Raw genomic sequence first — 22805 nt, 5'->3', positions numbered from 1 at the left:
CAAATATCTGAAACCAAATATAGTGGACCTTTAAAATGTGAAAGATGTTAAGAAGCATGACCAGTTCATAAAATGACCCCAGAACAAAGCAGGGCTATGTCGTGAAATGCTCATGGGTCTGGAGTTCTTCCCTGGGGGCCCTCTCTTGCCAACTTCTGTCAGACCCAGTGTGGCAAGACCCATGTTTCCCAGTGGCTTTTGTCTGTTTCTTAAAACCAAGCCTGACATCCAGAGACTGAGGAAGTACCATCATAAGGATATTCTTATAAAGTTAAACCAGGGGCACCTGGGTGGCTCAGTTGGTTAAACATCTGCCTTTGGCTCAGGTCATGATCCCAGAGTCCTGGGATCAAGTTCCCTATGGGGCTCCCCACCCAGCAGGGAGCCTACTTCTCCCGCTCCCATTCACCCTGGTTATGTTCTCTCTCTCTGTCAAATAAATAAATAAAGTCTTTTTTAAAAAAAAAAAAAAAGATAACCTAAATCCAGAATGTAATCCCAAAGGAGTCAATGGAGGGTTTTGAAGAATACCTGCCTCATTATAATAAATACAGCTAAGCAGATACTCACCAAAGAAGACTACTTGCATGGAGACATGTCCCCAGTTATATCAGAAAATCCTAGTTTGTTTAGTTTTTTAAAAAGTTTTTTTTTTTTAAAGTTTTATTGTTTAATAAACATACCTCATATGTCACATGATATTTCTTAGCAATGACTTCTCTTTGTAACTGTTCTTGGGTTGGATTTTCATTGGAATAGCTGCCACTCTGTGAGTTTACATCACCACACTGGAAGGAGAAGGAGACCTTGATAAGATAGAGGGAAAGAAATTCTGGGCTAATATTTTCTCCTAATATTTCTCTCCCTCAATTAATTTCAGATAACAGCAGACCAATCACCCTAAAAATCTCTATTGTCATGTCCAGTCAATACTTATTTCTTACTTAGAAGTGCCAACCACTTCTACGATGGAGTAAGGTACAATTCCTATATTCATGGAGCACGTTTCAAGGGAGGAGAGGCAAGTGCTTGATAAAATGTCTATTTAGCATGGAATTGTCATGATATTCTCAGTAGGGAAAGAAACACATATGATTTCTTCTTTTGGCTCCTGAAACATTTCTCTGGGCATCTAAATAGTTAATATGTACTTAACTGATGATCAACATGGACATAAGGAAGAAATCATGTACTGCTTTAAAAACATACCTATGAATAACTTGCTAATATTAAATGGATTAATTGCTACTCTTACTATCCATATGAGAAGTATTTAATACCAATATTAACATCAGGGCGCCTGGGTGGCACAGGCAGTTAAAGCAGTTAAAGCATTTGATTCTTGGTTTCTGCTCAAGTTGTGACCTCAGGGCCATGGGATTGAGCCCCGTGTTAGGTTCTATGCTTGGTGCAGGCTGCTTAAAATTCTATCTACATCTCCCGCTGCCCCTCCCCTCCCCCAAATAAATAAGTAAATCTATAAAGAAAATACCAATATTAGTGTATAGGTAAATGAAGCTAAGAGGCTCCCACTTTATCACAATTATGAAGACATTGCCTTCCTCTACTTTATTTGAAAATACATGTGAAGATGCAAAAAAAGAAAAGCATAAACCCATGCTGACTTTGAAATTTTACATGTCATTGAACTAGTGACACTAGAATTGACAGTCTCAGAGAGAATCTGGGAAGATTTTTCCAGAATCTAAAAGACTAACTGGAACTTGCTGAATAAATCTATGACATATGAACAAAGTGAACCTCTAGCCTTGCAGAATTCAGGCCTTTCCACCTTTTTGCTCCTTAGCTGAATAATGCAAGATCCCTTTAAGCCTAAGAACAGGACAGTCTTCCCTCTATTCTGCTGCCAGTGGTTTTAGGGTGTTTTGGTTTTTTGGAAGCAGCTAGTGAGTTTAACTTTCCAGAACTCTCCCACAACCCAGACCTTATCTTCCTTTACAGTTCAGTCCATCAGAAAACTGCCAACCCAAGAAGCCAACTGGGCATGAAGTCTGATTTGGGATGACTGGTGATGTCCTACATTCTGAGGATCCTGAATAAAACTCTGTTATTGAGAGATAAATAGGAAACACTGTGAATTTGGAGGAGGGGTATAGGTGCATGTGTCTGCTGTAAGTTCTGGGGTTAGAAAACTGGGCAGTGGTGAGGCCACCAAAGCGACCCAAAATAAAAATTGCTGGACTCTGGGAACTGCCAGCTATAGATCTGAAGAGGCCCATCCAAATTGCAGTGAGTGGGGCAGAGAGTAAATCATGTGTACAGTCTGCTGGGAAACACTGAATATGTATAGCTCTCTAGTTAGAATGAATAAAAAAATAATAAAGTGAGTCCATTAGGAAAAACGGGTTGCATACAAAGCAAAAAGAGTGCCATTGGAATACTTAGGGAAAGGCTTCTCAAAGAATTATTTACTACTGAAACTGAAAGAAAATATTAAAACCTCTTTGGCATATTCAGTAGGGTTTTTGTTTTGTTTTGTTTTGCTTTGCTTTGTTTTGTTTTGTTTTTTGAAGGGAACATCTCTGAAATAGGACAGAAACTTAGTGGAGGAAAAATGAGCTCAGATGGAAAGGCAGTGGAATGGGAAGAAAAAGGAAATGATAAGGCAATTAAAAATACACTAGCAGAATTAAAACATACATTGAAGGCAATAAAAAACCATTTTTATGGGAGAAAATAAGATCTGCACTATCGTACATAGCATATATTTTACATTTATTAGAAAAACATTTTGAGGATAGAGGCTACCTGTGGCCTGTTCACTTTTTCAATTTCAACAGCGTTTAGGTCAAAGACCGGCCTCAAATAATTGCCTTATGGCTAAGCAATATGTTTCAGTCTTTATTTGTCAAGGGAGGAATGAACCGTGATCTGCCCAAGGTCACAATGCCAAGAAATGAGGAGCTTAAATAAAAATGTGAATCCTGACCTCCAGTATGCACACCCCCACAAGGCTGCCTTAACTCACTCCTCCAGACCTCACTCCATGCGCTGAGGACTGTAAGACAGGAGTCCTAACAGCCATCTCATGCATGGTGTGGTACCCAAGCACACTTCACAGCCTAATGCTCGCTCCCCTGAAATCCAGACTTCTCACTCTTTCTGCCGTGTTTGTCCCTACCCTGGCCCTTGGATTTAAGCTCTGAGCTCGCTGTCCTCAGTAATGGTTCTTATTTCCTTCCACCCTCACTGACTCAGATAACAAAGTAATCACCACTCCTGGTTTGACCTTGCTCTAAACCCTTCTGCTTTAGGGGTGCCTGCCCTCAGAAGTAGGAACAGGGCATCACCCAGGAATCTTTCCATGATGCATGAGAGCATCATCTTCTGTTCTGGTGACACTTGGCTCCTTTCCATGTATCTTGCTGCTTCACTCTCCTTTGGTGATGCAGTATTGGCCTGTGGCTCTGGGCTAGAAAGAGGTGGAGTTTAGGGGGTGGGCAACTTAATAGTACGCCTGGACCAAGTAGCCACCTACGTAAATAGTTCTCCTTTACGCTTGATGAATTAGGTAAGGGCCGTGCACGTGATGTGTAAAGGAAGCAGAAGCTCAGGTCATAGTAATCAGCATCAAAACATTTAACACTGGTAACTCTAGGTTCTTTAAAAGCAAAACAAAAGAAAAAATGCTTACTCTTAAAGAAGCATGGCATGGTCATGCATAAAGAAGGATAAAGCCAAATACTCACCAAGAACGGTTGCCTGTTGCAGATACTTTTTTGGTGATTGTTTTTATTTGGAACGATTGGTTGAATAGTTTTTACCACTGTGAAACATTGAAGAGAGCCCGGGGTTTGAAGTCAGATTTGTATTTGCATCCTGCCCTGAAGATAGTGACCTCTGAGGTTAGAGCTGTGAGGTCAGTCTGCTCATTCACAAGCAGAACCAGCACAGGATTCCTTGCAGGGTCATTGTCAGATCAAATGGGGAGACTGTCACATCGTAGACAGACAAACAACAGCAAATACTTTTGAGACTGTAGCTTCTGCTTAGTGGCCCGTGTTTGCTTGGTAGAAGATGACTAGGATTCTAAGTGAGAATTCTCAGTCTGAACGCTGAGCAGCCAGTCCTGAGCCATCCGCCTTAGTCTGAGGACCAGCTGGACTCACCAGCCGTGGAGGTCATCAGCCGTGAACAACCAGCTGGTGAAGCTAAACAATCACTTGGTCCATCATAAACCACGTTTCATACAAGTATGGAGCTTAGTCTTTCTATGGAAGTCCTTGGCCCTCAAGTCTTTCAACACAACAGGAAACCCAAATTTGATGTACCCTACATTTTTTAAATTTTTTATTTAAATTCAATTTGCCAACATATAGTATAACACCCAGTGCTCATCCCATCAAGTGTTGATGTACAGAACAGCCAGTGTGGTAGGAATTTTGAAAGAGTTCTGGCCTTCTTGTATATATGACCAGTTTCTATTCTCGAATTAATACCACCTCTTTGTTCTTGAAATATCCAAGAAGTAAATTAATCAAATTTAATCACAGGTGCAGGTGACCTCAGGCATATCAGGCCATGAAAACACCATGTTCACCAGTGGTTGAAATGTGTTTTCTCTGCTTCATATTGCAAGCACAGTGCTACCCAGAACAGAAAGTTATTTTCTGGTTCTTTGAAGAGCTGTGATTTCTAACATAAGGCCATATGCTGCTCAAACTGCTGGGGAGGTTGAGTGCTGCTCCAACGGCTCTTCAAAGCAAGCCCAGAGCAAGTGTGCATATGAAAAACTAGGAGGGAGTCAGGAAAGAAGCATTACAAGATCTTAGCCAGTTCCCAGAGGACTGAACCCCAGCTAGAGATGGGCATTACTAAACAGAGTCAGATGTCGATGGAGTCGGCAACTCAGATGAGTATTTGCAAGAGCTCAGTAGAAGGTTGCCAACATATAGTATAACACCCAGTGCTCATCCCATCAAGTGTTGATGTACAAAACAGCCAGTGTGGTAGGAATTTTGTATCTCAGTGGCTTCCTCGAATGGAGAGATGGATGACATAGCTGGAAGCTCATGAGCTAAATCAAGCAGCTTTTGACTAATAAATTTATCAGGCTTGCGAAGACTCTTTGACACCAGTTTGTTGATGATTTTGTTAAAACTTAATGCTGTTTCATTTCACTGTTTTTCACATATTATTTTTGCCTATGACAAATTGAGACCTATAGCAAAGTTTAGCATCCTAAGTATCATTTAGCTGGTTTTCCCGTAATGTGTTTTCTTATTGAAGCAACTAATTTAGAAGCTGGTATTTTATTTTGTAATAGACATCATTTTTTTTTTTTTCCTGGAACTGCATTGTGTCAGGCACCATGATAGATGCTTTACATGCCTCTTCACTAACTTTTTCAGTAATCCTGCCTGACAATGTTGTTGTTCCATTTAAAAGGGTGAAGAAACTAAGGCTCTGAGAGTCAAAGTTGTTTGCCCAGAGGCGGAATAAACAGAAGTATTAGAACCTAGTCAGTTCAAACTGAGGTCACTGACATCCTTTGGGAGGAAAAAAAAATTTTTAAGAAAAAATGGGTTTTTGTGTTTTCATGCTCCAATTCTGTTTCAGTATGTCTACCATATTTTCCCCTCATTTTACTGATTTTTTAAATTATTTCAGATTCAGACTTTATTTTCTTAGTGCTTTCTATCTTCCCTATTTAAATATACCAATCAACAAGTAAAACCCAGAGGAGACGGCAGGAGGAATATGGATTATAAACAGGAGTCCTTCCCAGGGTAGTAAGGCATGATAAAAGACTGAAGAATGAATCAGGTAGAAATCTGCTGGGAGGACCCAACAGATAAATAATGGGAAAGATCTAAGGCTGGGGGACCAAAGATGGGATCCAAGTTTGTGTAAATCAAGACAGGTTGGGTGACACCAACGAGGGGCCAGTACAGTTGACCAGAGCAGCTTTGGGATACTGGAACACTGAGGACATTAAAATGACTTAGAATTTAGAGCATCAGAAGGGGAACAAAGATGAGAAGTGACTATTACATCTGGGGAATAGCAAATGACTAGCTTATCATGTGCGGTTCACCAATAGAATAAAGTCATGAGGGAGAATGTCAGTCTACTCATCGTGAGTTTCTTGATTGTCTGTTGCTGCTTTAATAAATTACCACAAACTGAGAGGCTTAAATTTATTATCTCACAGTTCTGCAGGTCAGAAGCCCAGGCTGGCTCAGCTGGTTTCTCTGCTTCAGTTTTTGTAAGACCAGAACAAGGGCTCTTATCTGGAGACTCTAGGAATAATCTACCAAATCCATTCAAATTTTTGGCCAAATTGAGCTCCATGCAGTTGTAGGACTGAGGTCCCTATTCTCTAGCTAGTTGTTAGGCAGGGGTCCTCTGCTCCTGGAGGCCACCTGCATTTCATGACTCAGTGCGCCGCCCCCCCTTCTTCCATCTTAGAAGCCACCAATGGCAGACCATGTTCTTCTTATACCTTGAATCTCTCTGGTTTCCATTTCTGCATTTCTCCTGCCTTTTACTGGATTGCTTGATTGACTTTTCTGCCTTCTGCCGCTGCTTGTAAGGGCTCATGTGATTACACTGGGTATCTATTGGATAATCCATGATAATCTTTATATTTTAAGGTCACCTGGCTAGGAACTGATTCCATCTGCAAAGTCCTTTTACAGCAATGCCTAGATTGGTATTTGTTTGAGTAACTGGGGGACAGGAATCTTGAGGGAACATCTTTAGAGTTCATTCACCACACTGTGTTCACACATTTATCTGCATTTCCCAAATCTGGGTGAGTTTTAGGCAATGCCAAGTGTCAGCCTTGATTTCTGGTACTTCCTGAAACCTCGGGGAAATTTGTTCCCTTTCTCTTCTAGGCTGCTGATTATTTCAGACCTGTTCTTCAATTTCTGTCCTCTCTCCAGAGGTTTTCTATAGGTTGTTCTCTGATCCTCCTCATTTCCTTGCTGTGTGTCCATCAGCTCTGCCTGCATTATTGTCTGAGCAAACAGTATTTTTGCTGTTCCTTTGTGTTCTGGAAAGCTTTCAACCAATTCCCTTAAGCATTGGATACCCCATCAAGCTCTGATGGGCCTAGAAAGTCTCAGTGCTGGGGATCTTGTTTTCTTATCTTTTGTGATCTTTAGAGACGCCTTGAGATTTTTTTTCTCTAAGCTTTTTTTTTTTTTTTCTTACTGACAAATATAACTAATTCCTTTAACAGCTAAGGAGGAAAAAAATAGCTGAGTTACTACTACATTTAAAAAATTAATTTCAACTATTTTAGGACCTATCAACCTGTGATCCATAATGCCAAGGTTAAGGACAAGTATTTCCACAATTTATTGTGTGTTAGGACCTTGCTTAAATGCAAATTGCTGGACCTACAACAAAGATCCAATACATTTGGAGTTGGAGCTCAGGAAATCTGCATTCAGCTAGGATCCCAGGAATAGACTAGAGACATGCCCAAGCTCTCACAGCTACTGAGTGGCAGCCAGATTTAAGGTGAAGTCTAGGGTAAAATCATCTGTCTTTCCTATTTACAGAGTGAATGAGAGTGTGTATGTTGATAAGGACTAAGGCTTCTCTAAGGAGTGCTTGCAAGTGAGACACCTTCTTCCTGCCCCCCAGCGCTTCCTATTCCTGAGACATTCATCATTTTGCTTCACCACAGTCTTGTTGTTCTTATATTTGACATTGTGATCCTGACACTGATGGTCAACATACATTCTGCCCTGTTTACCTGCTGTGTGTGTGTATATATATGTGTGTGTGTATATATAATCTTCAGTGTCCCTCATTAATACCCTGGGGGTACCCATACCATGTTGGAGACACTTAATTCCCATATTCCAATTAATGAATGGAATTGAACCCTTCATGCATTTAAGAGAAGGAGAATGAACATTTATTAAGGGAAAGGAAAGGAAAATCAACATGAATTGCCACCTATGCTCATATAGTTGCCACTATAAGGGTTTAGCTCTTATAGACTCGGTATAGCTTCCTAAAAAAGTAAAACATTTTGCAAATTATATTTAATCTTTACAGAAATTCCTTGAGGTATCATTATTCCTATTTCATAAATGAAAAAAATTGAGGCTGAAACAGGTCCATAAAACTCACACCATCGTGCAGCCAGTTGTTGGAAGAATGTCAAAATCTGAACTTCAGTGTCTTCCTCCATAGCTTGTCATCTTACCATTCCCCTACACTTCTCTTCCAAGCTCAAAAAACCTAGGATTTACATAAGCATTTTATAACCACTATCGAGGATGTTGAAGTTATCAATTCTAGTTTGCTATCAATTGTAGTTTCTGTGACCACCATATCCACCACATCTCTAAATATCAATTTTAAGTGTTTTCTCTTACAGTTATCCCCATTACACAATAGCAAAATTAATAAAATATGCTTACCAGTGCAACTCTCCCATGGGGTTTCCCCCCACATTTCACTGTCTTGCCCAAACATTCAAACTAGGTACTTGCACATCTTCTATAGACACACTGCTTCCACTTATGCTTTCTTCCCACTTCCTCTTATTGATGGAACCATTCAACCCTCACATGGTATCTGCTCCTCTGTCACATCCTGACCTTCTCACTGGTGGAGAGCACCATTAGAAAAGGGGCTCTTGGGATCCCTGGGTGGCGCAGTGGTTTGGCGCTTGCCTTTGGCCCAGGGCGCGATCCTGGAGACCCGGATCGAATCCCACATCAGGCTCCCGCTGCATGGAGCCTGTTTCTCCCTCTGCCTGTGTCTCTGCCTCTCTCTCTGTCTCTCTGTGACTATCATAAATAAATAAAAAAAAAAAGAAAAGAAAAGGGGCTCTTTCAGCACACGAGGACCTAACAGTGGTCTGGATTGAGGAAGTGAGTGACAAGATGAAGAGAAGGGATGGATTCACAACAGATTTGGGGGAGCTAATGGACAAAATTTGGAGACTGTGTAAACGGGAAGAAGGGAAAAGTAGAGGAAGAACGCTGACGGGTCCTCTGGTCTGGGCAACGGAATGGTGTCTGTGCCCTGCAATAGGCCAACACGCCCCTTCGTCATGGCTCAGGGTGCAGTCTGGAGAGGGTAATGAAATGGGACCAAAGAGACGAAGGGAAAGGACCTGGGGAGACCCCTCAGCTCCCCTCTTTTGATGCAGGCTGCGTGTAACCACCTCATTGCACTCAGGATCATACCCCTGTAGTCTCTGAGTAAACGTATATTAATAGAAATTGTAATGTGAAAATACAAAGTAAACTCTGGTATGGATGCTCACAAAAGTCGGAGTAGGTTTGAAGAACCCAGCAGCTCTTCACCCTCTAGAAATGCCCCAAGAGGAGACATTAACAGATGGGAGATGTGAGGGAATGACTGTGAACAGGTCTTGAAGGCATCCAAATTCAGCATCCTGTTCAGTTCTGGAATCTCTCAGAAATTGACATACTCCATAGAAGCATGTGGTTCCGATTGACTTTAATGGGATTCCCTTGCAAACCACAGATTGTAAATTATCCCCTAGTAGGTATAACATTTATAGGAGACATATTATTTTACCCTGAGTACCCCCTGGATGCTGTTACACTGAATTCTGACAACGGCAAAACTCTGAATAAGATCATCTTTTACTAGAAGCCGCTGCTCCGTGTTGATTCCCGTAAGCCAAAGAAAATGGGTGTTTGTAATAAAAGAACATTTTTTTAGAGACAAAGAAAGGCATTTAATGCCATGGTAAGGAGTATCAAACACCATCTCTGTATAGTATTTGTTTTGCTTTGTCTTGTTTTGTTTGTTTAATACAAGGCAGGGCACTTTCTCTTGGAGAAGAAATGATAGTTTTTCCCAGGTCTGGAGATTAAACAATTTGGTAGTCATTTCACGTTCAGCTCACAAAAAGGGGATTTGCATATGAACTTGTTTGGGCAAGAAAACACATCTGAACGTGTTTCATGGGAACTATCTCTATCCATGGCAGCTCCTTTTGGCCATCTCTTTCTTTTCTTTTCTTCATCCCTACAGGTCACCGGGTTGAAACTGTCTCAGGACCTCGATGATCTTGCCATTCTCTACCTGGCCACAGTTCAAGCCATTGCTGTAAGACACTTTAATGCCATTTTTTAAAGAGACTTAGGGCTATCAATAAACGTTAGGCCACATGTTCCTCCAAGATACATCATGTGCTTTTGTGACAGAGATTGTTAATTAAAAGGGAGCTTGCCAGCAAGAGATGCGTGTCTTTTCGGAAGGAAATCTTGAAGAAGGTCTTCACCTGCTTTACTAATCACCTCGTGTAGCTGAAAAGCTGAAAGGAGTTCGGGTCTTTGAACATCATACTTGTCATTTAATTTGTCTTCCAAGTTCAATTAAGTAGAAGCAGATGCCATTTATACTTGCATTAAGAAAAGCTGATGTTAAGAATGTACAAACTTATAAAACATACGATATTGTTCACTTCGCAAAAGGATTCATTATAGGGCTCCTTAAATAGTAAGCATCCTTAGTGTTTGTTTTGAGATAATTAGCTGCTTCAATGAGAGGTTTGGATGATTAGGGAGAGAAGGAGGGGAGAATTTAAAGCATTAGGAACTCCTACACTGCAGATCAATCCAAAATAAAAACAAAATCCTGGAAGCTTAACCATCGCCATCTAAGGAATCTTATTCTCCAGAGGTGATCCAGAAATGGGCTACAGAAGATTGTATCTGTGTATGTTAGGAAGTTTTGGACGAGTGGGTCCTAGCTTTCCAGGCTTTAGAACTGGGAGGAATCCCAAAATTACAGTTAATTAAGTGAAACTTAGTCACTCTGGTAAGAGAATATGGACCAACCGAAAGGAAAAATCAGTTCACTAAATTCTGATTCAAGATTTATTTTTCAGAGACACAGAAAGTTTTTATGATAATGGTACGTGGACATGTTTATATGCCATTGTTCTTTTGTTTCTCCATATACCACTTCCATAATCTTACTCCTTCAAATAATAGAACTACATACATTTTTCGTATACCCATATCACTAAGAGAGGTGCTTTTCTTATGTTCCCTTTTGTCAGGTGCCATGTAGATATGATAAGAGAGCAGAGCTTCCCAACCACTAAGGGAAAGTATAGTCTTACATAGAATAGGCCAACTTGATTAGATCAAACAGTCCTTGTAGTTTACATACCAGTTTGACTCTTATCTTCCTGAAGCAACTGTCATCAATTTAACAGCTTAGCCAGTTCAGTGAAATCAATCAGCCAGCATTATTTATCGGAGCTTTGTCAAAAACAGATCATTCTGACATCTCTCACAATGGAGGGAGTGAATAGTAAAATGAATATGGAGGAGAATAATGTGCATCAGTAGTAAAGACAATTCCTTAGTGATCCTGTTTTATAGTAATAATGGTGACAATGATAAATAATGTAGTTTTGGGATGTTATGTGCTAGGCACTGTGCTAAATATTTACAAATATTACATGACTTAACCTAATATGAGTTAGATGTTAGCATCCCCCTTCCACACATTAGAAACCTACACCTTGGCAAGGTTCATTAACCTGCTCAACTTCATATAGCTCCTAAGTGACAGAGCTGGGATTGGAAGCCATGGCTTTCTGGAATAAAAGTAGACGTATGAAGTATTGAGGAACTTTCCTTTTCGAATTGCCAGTGCTATTGTGTGAAAAGCCTTAGAGTGGAATGAAATGGATGCATCGAAATAGAAAATCGGAGCTATGCGATGCTCATCCTCTGAGTACACATTAAGAGGCAGAACTTTCGTTGACATTCACTTGCTGTGCCAGGCACCAGAGTACCTACCCACCGTGGCTTAGGGGAGTCACCCTGTAAGTAGGAGGGATTGTCCTTATTATCCAGACAGAGGGAAAACCACCTTGCAAGGTCAGATAGCTAGTGTGTGGTAGAGTCAGACCTTGAGCCTGTCTGAGAACTGCCTTTCTCACTCCCAGTCTTCTGCTCTTCCACTCCACCAACCTGCATTTTTCTTCAAAATGTTTGTAAAAGCTATATGGACGAAGTAAGCTTTCAGGCATTTCCAAGACCAGTTGTTATTTTACACATCTCAGCAAACACTGTTATTTGGGCCGGGATTGCCTCACAGAGGCCCCCTTCCTGGTAAGAACATTGCAGCAAGAGTCCAAAAATATATAAATGAGGTTAAACGGAACACGGGCTGGGTGGAGCCAAGCTCCATGTTCCCAAATACCACCACTTGGAAAATCACTCTTGTATTTAATGGGTTGTACATGTATTAAAAGCTGTCATATTTGTTCTGTCCATTGTCTTAATGACCTTTATAATACCATGGAGGGAAGGAAATTTAAGACCCATCTTTCGACAAGGCTTTATTGTGGGGTCAGTTGAGTTGTGAGGAGTTCAACTTGTTTTGCAAAGGTACGAGGGTATGCTGATATTTGAGGCAGAAATGTGCATTTTAATGAAGTCGCCTGATCACAGATATTTTCCCATGATGTTTAACTTGAAAAAAAAATTTTTTTTTGTTTCATTGGCTCTGAATATTGCCCTAGCATCTACTCGTTATGAATAGGTTAAAGTTAAACAAATTGCTCTCTATAGGGATATCTGTGGTTGGTATTTTGCAGGAATAGAGTGAAAGAGATATTGTAATGAAGTTAACTTGGGACTGTGCGAAACTCTCCACGAAGTAAAATTCTCTCTCGATCACACTTAATTGAAAGACTTGTCAAACAACCAGTTTATCCATAGCCTGTTCATCTGTAGTTTCCTTTCAGAATAGACCCTTAAAAAGTACTATTTGCATTTGAAGTCTCTCGATTTGCATTTGGTTCTGTACATTCCCAGTGGAAGAGCCCAATTTTAATTTAAATTTCTCTGTGAAAACATTTTTTCCAGAAAGGTGAGCACAAAATCATTTTAGCACAAAGCCCTGTGGCAGGGCATTTAAGGAGGGTGGAATGTTTCACAGAGTGGAGCCTAGGACACCCGAAAGGGAATGCCCTGCCAACCCTAGTGGGAAATTCCAGCCAACAATGCCACATGGGGGGCAGGCAGGCTGTCACAGCCCCTCCCAAGGGAGTGCCTCTTGTTCTGATACTTTTTTGCCTTTTCCCAAGGGAATGTGCTTTGTGTTACTCTCCACTCTGGCCTGCTAATCACGTGAGCCGCAGGTCTGTGGTTTTAGAAGTATCAGAAATCCCAATTTTGCATGGTGTTTCCATGCATTTGAGGGGGTGGTGCGTGCAGCTGTCCCCCGCCCCCTTCCCCATGCAGACTGCACTGCCTCAGGCAAATCCCGTAATTCCTACATGGGGATAACAAGGTGCAATTTTTGAGTTTGTCCACAGATTAGAAATGACATCAAAGTGCATAGCAGAGTGCCTAGAATACAGCTAATAACCAGAATAACGCTCATTTCCACACCCCTTCCATGTACTCAGCACTCTTGTGTGTGTTGTACATACACTGTCTACAGCAGCAACCGTGGTATTAATAGTTCATCAAATCTAAGAGCACATTAAGACTATTTTTGCATGTTAACATTTCTGACAATTCAGAGTGTTCAAACACAGGAATATGGTATTACTGTTACTTTTTTTTTTTTTTTAATTTTTTATTTATTTATGATAGTCACAGAGAGAGAGAGAGAGGCAGAGACACAGGCGGAGGGAGAAGCAGGCTCCATGCACCGGTAGCCCGATGTGGGATTCGATCCCGGGTCTCCAGGATCGCGCCCTGGGCCAAAGGCAGGCGCCAAACCGCTGCGCCACCCAGGGATCCCTGTTACTTTTTTTAAAATGAGGATTGAGTCTTAGAAAGATTTGATACAGGTTGGATTCAAGAAGTAGGTGAAATGCCTTATGCCGTCCTGGATTTCTTGAATTCAAAAGCCATGCTCTTGGCTACTACAGACTCATCATGCTCTCGAGTAGACTGGGCTGTGTCAGAGTCCACAGATGCGAATGATCCAGGTGGACGTAACGGCAATCTGTAGACCTCCCAAAATCATTTATAATACTATTTTTTAAGTGACTGTCTTCTGGAAAGGTCAGTAGGTTTTATCATATTCTCAAGAGGGTTCATGACCCCCAAAAAGCTTAAGAAAGAACATCTGGGGGTAATCAGCCACATGCAATAAGCAGGATCTGGCCTTATACAGTACAACATGTTTTAATTTTTTTTTAACACACTACATCTGTGGATTATTTTTGGAGGCCTAAGTTTTTACCTAATCCATATTCTTACCAGATTCACTAATAGCTGAAGGCCTCTGGGCTGGAACTGCTGTGCTTTTGCTCCCGAACTGCCCCTGTCTTTCATAATTTACTACACAACATTCAGGATTTCATGACCCATTGTCCCCAGAACACCTTCTAGCTACTCCCTCTCCAGAGGCACCCCCAGGTATGGGAGAGACAGCTCTCCAGACTGCTGGTCAAAAGAGGCTTCACTTGCCCTACATCCCATCCCCTGGGGTCAGTGGTCAGGGGGACGTCCTGACCGCTTCCCAACCTTCTCCTTTCACTTTGGTTAAGCTCTAATACAGCCTGCCCTCACACTAAACTACCTCCTCCCCTTCTCTACACCCTTGGGTACTGCCTTCCCAGCGACACCTTCATACTGTCACAGAATCTATGACATTGTCTCTCAACTTCTTTCCAGCCCCAACTCCGCCTCCTTCTTGGTGGCTGCCTCATCTGTGGCCTCCTGGATCCTTAGGACCTCCTTAGGTTCCCTGACCTTCTCTCTCTATTTCTTTAACGCATCCTCTCGAGCACACCTTGTACTGTGTCATCCCTCAGAGTCAGTCACTCTCTAAACATCTCAAGGGCTCTTTCTCCACAAAAACAAAACAAAACAAAACCATTCATCTCTCATTTCTCTCCAGAACCCCTTTCTCAACCATTGCCACGTGGCTGCCTCCTAAAGTCATGTCACAGTTCATCTTTTTGGTTTTAATCCTGACCCTCCAAAAAATTAGGACTCGTGAGCTTCTCAGTTTCGAACTTCCAAAGAAACTGATTTTTTTTTAGCTGTTTACATATCCTAATTAAAACTAATGAATTGCACATTAACATTCACCACGATGATCCTATGGTAGTGTCCTTTCTTCAAGCATCAATGATTTTTTTTTACGGAGTTTGGTAAAACTTAGCAAGACAAGGATGAGCATAGCACATTTAGGAAGATACCAGCACACAAGGTCTGAAATGAAAATATGGTGGAACCCTGAGCAATCCAGAGCATGTGACTTCCCTGCCATCTCAGACTGTGAAGGACTGACTGGAATGGACTCTGGCTCTAGAAGCATCCTTGGGGAACCACTACCTGGTTTCGGATGATAACAAAGGTCAGGTTGGCCCTTTGTCAGTCTGAAGTCTTGCTCTTGCCTTCATGCAGTTAGAGCTCTCTTCCCACGTTTCTGCCGCTGATTTTATTGGTGCCCTTTCTCAAAGAATAAACCTCTTTAGAAACCTCTTTAGTTCCTACAAATAGAAGAGAGATGGACTCAGAGGCCACCAGCCAGTGCCTCCATCCCCAGCCCCGGCTAGAGGACCAGGGCCACAGTGGACATACCGCAGACATTTGTGTCGGTGAACTCTGTTAACATTAACTGTGTTAACATTGTCAGTTGTTTACTGATGGAAACCAATGGGATAGTAATTAAGAGAGGTTTGGAGTCAGACAGACCCAGGTTGGAATTAATTGTGATCAGAGGCAGCCTCATCTCTCCAAGCCTCAGCTCTCTGAGCCTGTGTGCGTAAAGCTCTCGGCGTGGTGGCTGGTGCTGGGTAAACAGTAAACGTCCCATAGCGTTTCCTTGTGCTCCTATACTGATGTTCTCTTCTGCTTTTCCCTTCAAGTTTGGGACCCGCCTCATTATAGAGGCCATGGAGGCAGCAGGGCACTCGATCAGTACTCTCTTCCTATGCGGAGGCCTGAGCAAGAACCCACTTTTTGTGCAGATGCATGCGGACATTACAGGTGAGTGTGGGGAGGAAGAGAGGAGGCTGTCGTGGGCGTGGCAGCCAATGTCCCTGGCTAACAGCTGGGCAGGGTTGGAAATAGGGTATACAGGTGATGTGCCAAGTTATTATGAATATTTAGGTTAAAAGGTTTTGTTTTTTTTCTTAAGATGACTATGAAGTGTCTGTAGTCGTGATGGAGAAGGTGACTTCTCTGTGAATCCAACTATTGAGTGATCCTGGGAAATAAGATGAGAGAGACCAGCAAGGCTAGGTTGTAATTTAACCATTTATGAAACAGTCCAACTACCTCTTCTGATGCCCGCCTGTGGGGAATATTGAAGAAAGAGGATTCCTGCCTCCAAAGATCTCTAAGTCTATTGAAAAGGACAAACAGATGTACAAATGTAGTGTCCCAAGAGCTTAGAGTAAGAAACGCACAGAATTTTAGGGAAACGTAATGGGGTAACTCATCCTGGCTGGGACCTGGGACAGGGCAAGGCAAGTGGTCTGGAGGAAGTGACAGGGAAGCGGTCTTTGAAGAAAGAATTCAGAGCCCAGCTACTGTGGGAACAGGGGTCTGGCTGCAGATAGGAATGTGAGCCCTAAGATCCCAGGGTCCTGTGATTCTTTCAGAGCTCATGACACAGATAGAGAAAATCCAGCATCATGGGCTACTCCCTTTGTGATATGAGCACAGCAGAGCAGGATCCCTGGTGCAGATCCCTGGGCTTTAAGAAAGGGATCCCACTGGTAGGAGGCTTGCTGATACTACAGAGCCTAGCCTGGACTTCCATTCCCCTGGAACTAGTGGCCTCATACGTCTCACTCCTTTCTCCTCTGGTGTCTCCTGACACCCTGGGACCCACCCTGGCATGGCCAGGCACCACAGCAGGAAGAGAGAGAGGAAACAGAAGGGGATTGGGCCCTACCCACAGCACCAGCTCAAACGTGACATGAGTTGGCCCTTCAGTGGTGTCTTTTCATCATGATCTCTTACTGTCTCCCATCCCCTGGATTCCTCCTCTGATGGCTGGGTGAGTCGAGGGCCTTGCCCTTGACATTGCCTCATCATATTACCTGTACTGCCTCCAGATGATGTAGATCCCTGAAGACAAGAGCTTTACCAAATGTTGGGGCATAGTTAACCCCTGCACTTTGTGAGATCCAACTAAATAAATTACTCATCCCCATCTTAGAGATAAGTCAACTGAGGCACAAGCCAGAGGACAGTATGGAAAAGGCACATAGTCTATGGGTAAATATATCGGGATGTTAGGTATAGATATTACCATCATTAACGAAGATCCCACTGTGGGTTGCTGGAATCCCTCTGTGTACATTTAACCTTATAAACTGCTAAGAGTAGAAATTGGCACCTCATCTTACAGACAAAGAAACCAAGGCTCAGGGAGGTCAGTTCAATTGCCTGACCAAAGTCAAAGGAGGAGGGGAGGGGCAGCACCTGGACTGGGACCCAGGAATATCTAGGCCCAGCACCCCCTGCACTGTGTTGCCCGCCCTGGTCTCTTAGCTTTTCTGAGTAATTTGTAATCATGTAATGATTATTCTTCCTTTCCCAAAAGACCATTCTGAGGCAGAGAGAAGACAGACCTAAAAAAAGGAACCCAAATTACCTTGTAATTTCCCCCAAGAGAAAACCCATAACCAGGTTTCATCTAGAAGTCCACCAGTCAGATAAGATTCAGATGTAAAATGTGATCTATGAGCCACTTCCCAATTTCAGCCTTCTGATAGCCAGGAAGCCTTCCTACCTGGATGCAGGAGAGGGATAAGATCTGCCTTGGCTATCACATCCCCTTCAAGAATGGGAAATAGGCCCCCAGGAGCAGGGCGGTGTGGGTGACTCTGGGGCCTGACAGGCCACTGTGGCTCAAGCCTTGATGAGAGTGGGTCCTCTGCTAGGCCTCATGTCCCTGAGCTGACTCAGAAGCAGGGGTACAGCACTTCACAGAAAGTTCTGCTTTGGAAACCAGGGCTGCTGAATGAAAAGGCCGTTCATCGTTATTTGGATTCCGATTGAAACTGGACCCTTTGTCTCTGGCTGCAGACCAGTTACAGTTCCAGACAAAGGGACCTTTTCTTTGGCTGGAATTCCTCTGCTTTAGGAAGCTGTGACTGACAAGTGATGGCAAAGTGCATCTGCCTTTAAATGCTTTGGGTTCTGCTAAACTCATTAATGCATCAGATAAAATAGTTCGCATTCCAGGCAGAGCTGCCTTCTTCCTCTCCTTCACCCAGCTCAGAGAAAAGAACACATTTGCATTTGTTCCTGTAAAAGGCACGTACACAGCAGAGGGTGTATAGGTAGAGTCTTTGATGCCTTTAAACATTGTAGTTGCTCTAGTTTTCCCACAGAGAAAGGATTAGAGAGGACCCTGGACCTGCAGGACTCTGAGGAATACTGTCAAAAACACAACGGGATTTAGAAGATTCTTTGGAGACAGTGCGGAGTCCTGGAAAGAGCAGGGGATCACCTCTGTGACTTTGGGCAAGTTGCTTTACCCCTCTGAGCCTCGCTTTCCTCATCTGAAGAAAGAATACGACTTCCCTGTTAGATCATGCCGAGGAGTACCTGCTTGTGAGTTTGTGAGCACCAAGCTCCAAGCCTGGCTCAGAGTCGGTGATCAATAAGTGTCAGTTCACTTCTTCCCTTAAAACAGCCCCGCACCAAAAAAAGAGGTGTTTGAGGGGGGAAAACGCAGTTTAATATTTTGTAAGCAAATCGTTGCCATTTGGGGAGCAGGCGTCTCCGAGCAAGCAGAGAAAATGGGACTTGGCCAACTTGGGAAAGAAGCTTCTACGTGAGGACGAAGAATCTCCCAGTACCCCTGGCAGTTAGTTTAACTGTGGTTTCAAGAAATACTTGGTGTGTACTAAGTAATTGTAGGTTTCCCCCATTGACTTGGGACTAAATGTTCCTCCATCTGAATTTTGCTTTTTTAGCTCTGGCAGTTACAGCAAGGGTTTCCCTCTTTCTGTGTTACTGGTTGTTTTCATCCTCTGCCCCTCCATTGATTGATTCAGGAGCCGTCTTCAAGCCCACCAGCATACCAAGCTCAGAGCTTGGCGGGGGATGCGAGAAGGAACCATGATGTCCTGCCAAAAGGGTCGTTATGAAGAGAAAGAGTGCTCTCGGGTCTCTAACCAGTGTCTGGAGAGTGCAGTGGGGACCCAGAGGGTGCTGGTGTCAGTATGAGTCAGGTCCAGGCAGCAGGCAGGGAACAGATGACACACTCAGAGATTGGAGAGAAGTCAAACAGAGGGTCTGTTTGCTGGGGTGTGGGCAGAGTGTAGGGAAACCCTGATGACCAGGCAGTCCTCTGGGTCTACCCACAGTCTTACCCGCCCTGGGCTTGCAGGGGCCCAGCAGGGACATAACCCACCTGAGACTGGGCAGCTATGTGAAAAGGCTGCCAGACTGGAGGTGGGTCAGGGACGTGACCGTGAGGATATGGGAACCATGAATGAGGCCTACCCACACCAGTGTCCCAGGACCCTTGGTGAATGGGGAAGAGGTGGGAGTGACCCAAAGGAGAAGCAGAAGCAGTGAGTTGATCCCTCCCTCCTCCCCACTGGGGTGACAGGGGTGAAGAGAGGCTTGAGAGAGAAGAAGGTAAATGTTAAGAATCCTGACCGCTAATGTGAATTTTGTGCTTCCTCTAAGCCAAGCACTGTTTGTAGTGCCTTCCTTACAGTAGCACTTTCAATCCTCAGAGCAGCCCCAGAGGGAGGTGGAATTTCAGCCTCCCATTTTGCAGATGGGGAAACTGAGACACAGAGAGCTCCAGTAACTTGCCTAGGGTCCCACAGCTAAATCGGCAAGGAAGCCAGAACTCCTACTCTCTCAGTCTGGCTCCAGGGTGCTTAGGGTATAACTGGAGAGCTAGTGGGGGATAATTCACTGGACTCATGCTGGTTTCTGGCTCCCAAGGACAAGGGACTGCAGGTAGCTCCTCCCTGCTCAGAACTAGTTATACTTTTGACAGCCTAAGGAGGGGCAGGGAGAGGAATGGCATTTGGAGGTGCTTGCTATCTTCTAACTAGTGCCAGGTCCCCCGGGGTGGTCACGGTACCACTCACACGCACTTACACACACATAATCCCGGGGCTCTGCAGAGGCATGCCGTGCTCTGCTGATTTGGGCAGCACAGGCCTTCTGTGTGGCCCACTGCCTGCCCTTCCCCCCTAGAAGGTTGACGGGCACCTGCTCTGTCCCTCCCCCACTGCTCCAGTCTCAGTCTGCGCAAAGCACATGTAGAGGGTCTTCTACAATCAGTGGTCATTCTGACAGCAGCAGCCACTGCCCTCAAGGGCTAAACAGAGGCTGGAAGTGTGCTGAGCCCCATGTGTGCCTTCTTTCAGGAATCCTCACTGCAAACCGGTGCAGCAAGTCTCACTATCCGCCCCATTGTGTACACTAGGAAACCGAGGCTGAATGATTAAGTAACTTGCTAAAGGACCCAGGGCTAGTGGCACTGGCTCTGAGCTCTTCCCAGAGACCCGATCCCACCCCAGATGCTTGCCGGCAGTGGCTCAAGTGCTGGCCCTGAGGTCGGGGGGCTGGCATGCCTGAGCCCCCTGGCTGTGTGTGGGAGTTCTGTTCCCCGACACTCTGCTGGGGCGGCCGAGCAGCTGACCCAGCCTGGGAGTAGGAGGATGAGTCAGGAGCTAATGGGACCCCAGGGGTGGATGTTCCAGGAAGGTCTTTGCAGAAAAGATAGGAAGACAAATCCAGTCTTTGGAAAAGTCAGTCTCCTGTCTTGAATAGAGGGAAATTTTCAGGTCTGGCTACAGAGCTTACCTCTGTGGAGTCTGCTGCCATCTCCTGATTAGCAAATGCATTTATACTTATATTTCATGTATATTTTATTTATACAACACACACACATATGTACATATATAAATATACAATCCCGAGGATGTGAAATTATTTTTACTCCTCTTCAACCCACTGTGAGCCCTCAACTTCCAGGAGCTGGCATGCAGAACACTTCCTTGCTGCCTGGTGGACCACTATTTGTCCTTCACACACCTCCAGAATATTCCTCTCCATTCTGATGAGCCTCCACCCCCTGTCTGGGAAACTCATTCTTTTGCCACTGAAGCCCTTATTACCATGTGCTAGATACTAGGTAACTAGTGTCAATTCCAGGGATTCAGCAGTAGCTGAGACCAAGCGCTTGCCCTCATGGAGCTTCTGTTCTAGCAGGGGAGACAGGTGGTAAACAAGAGAAGTAATCGTGCACGGTTGGAAGGTGCTGAGGCAATAGAGGAGGGATGAGGAGTGTCGCGGGTAAGTTGTCACTTTAAACTGAATGGTCAGGAAAGCCGCAGTGGGAAGGGTATGTTTGTGCAAGTACACAGGGACGCAGAGGGAGTTGCCTTGTGGGCATCTGGGAGGAAGTGACCCAGACAGAAGGAACGGTATGGGCGAGGGCCCCGAAGCTGATTCAAGAAAACAAGGAGTTCAGGCCAGGGTGGATACAGCCGGGGTGGGCACCGGCTCTGGAGGGTCTTGCCAGCCATTGTAAAGGTTTTGGCTTGTATGCAGAGAAATAGGAAGCCACCAGAAGGATTAATCACACCCTGTCACTACTTCCCTTTCCTCAGTGCATCTCAGTTAGAGAACCAACCCCCTGCACCGTCTTCACCTCTTTCTCCTCCACCTCTCCTTTGAGACCCGAGTAGCAGGACAGAGTCAGATTCATCTCCATGTTTGCTGGGCCCTGCAAAGAACTCCAGAAGTGTTTGTTGAAGGGAACTTGAACCCATGGCAAGTAGCAGCTAGCAGAAGCCTGGAAAACTGGGCAAAAAGGTCTCAAGAGTTGATGTCTGTGGTGCCGGGTCCCTTGGGGCTCTTGGCTACCTCACCAGCACGCACAGGCTGTGAAATCCTTCAGAATCAAGTCATCCCAAAGAACTGAGAACTGTGGGGAACGGGGAGAGGGTACCTCCCGCCCCCTTCACGCCACATCATATCAGATGTTTCTGTTGCTGGAGCTGCTTGCTGGCTCCCCTTGCCGCCACCCCTGTCCTGCTCCCTAACCAAGGTGTGGCCTTGTCCTGTGCAGGCATGCCTGTGGTCCTGTCGCAAGAGGTGGAGTCTGTTCTTGTGGGCGCTGCTATTCTGGGTGCCTGTGCCTCGGGGGATTTCACTTCTGTACAGGTATGTGAGGACCAAGGGGTGGGTCATGGCCCCTCCCCGTCTGAGGCTGTCCTTCCTCTTGACAGCAGCTCACATCTTGCAAAACACACATAGGATGTAATTAAGAAATGATAGGTTCCAGCCAGGGAAAGCACAAACACTTCTAGCCTCAGACATATTTATTGCAGTTTTCATTTGACTTGGCCTCTGCTAGTGTTGGTCACTCTGTTTTTCTGTTAGTTTTCTTTTCTCTCCTTTCAAATAGCTCTTAAATTGTTTCTTTTACTTTCCTGTTGACCTTTTTTTATTTTTGTAGCAAAGGAAATAGATAAGGTTCAAAACTTCTGTTTTTCGTATAAATTTCAGGTTACTATTTGCTTATTTCATCTCCACCCACCACTTTCCAGATAATTTTGAGGACTCTATCAATAAGGGACACAAATGAAACCGTTAGAAATAAATAAATAGATAGATAGATAAATAAATAAATAGGAAAAAAGGAACAAAGATATAGGAAAAAGGAAATAATGTGGTGGCTGTGATGGAGCACACAACTTGACTCTGAGCTTCCTGGCAGCCAAGACAAAAACGAACACATGGTAAGTTGCATAATTCTTATTTTCAAAAAAGAGGAAACATTAGTTTCTTGTGGGAGACAAGGCTTTTCCTGCCTCCAAATTGCAAAAGACATCTCACGTAGGTTTT

At 44.0% G+C, this 22805-nt stretch overlaps 1 protein-coding gene across 10 annotated transcripts in view; it reads left to right on the top strand.

Annotated features, from left to right (window-relative positions):
- The window catches only part of FGGY (FGGY carbohydrate kinase domain containing), a 412479-nt gene that overhangs the window by 310336 nt on the left and 79338 nt on the right, over positions 1–22805 (top strand). For 9 of the 10 annotated variants that reach the window (XM_041771241.1, XM_041771246.1, XM_041771243.1 and 6 more), the window contains 3 exons: positions 10003–10077; positions 15830–15950; positions 22027–22121. In XM_041771241.1, coding sequence (XP_041627175.1) covers positions 10003–10077; positions 15830–15950; positions 22027–22121 — 291 coding nt within the window. The remainder of the gene's footprint in view (positions 1–10002; positions 10078–15829; positions 15951–22026; positions 22122–22805) is intronic. The other variant, XM_041771237.1, reaches the window with a different exon arrangement.

Source organism: Vulpes lagopus, chromosome 10, assembly GCF_018345385.1.
Source record: "Vulpes lagopus strain Blue_001 chromosome 10, ASM1834538v1, whole genome shotgun sequence".
Taxonomy (NCBI): domain Eukaryota; kingdom Metazoa; phylum Chordata; class Mammalia; order Carnivora; family Canidae; genus Vulpes; species Vulpes lagopus.
The sequence above is the reverse complement of the archived record's forward strand: the minus strand, read 5'-3'. Positions and strand labels throughout refer to the sequence as shown.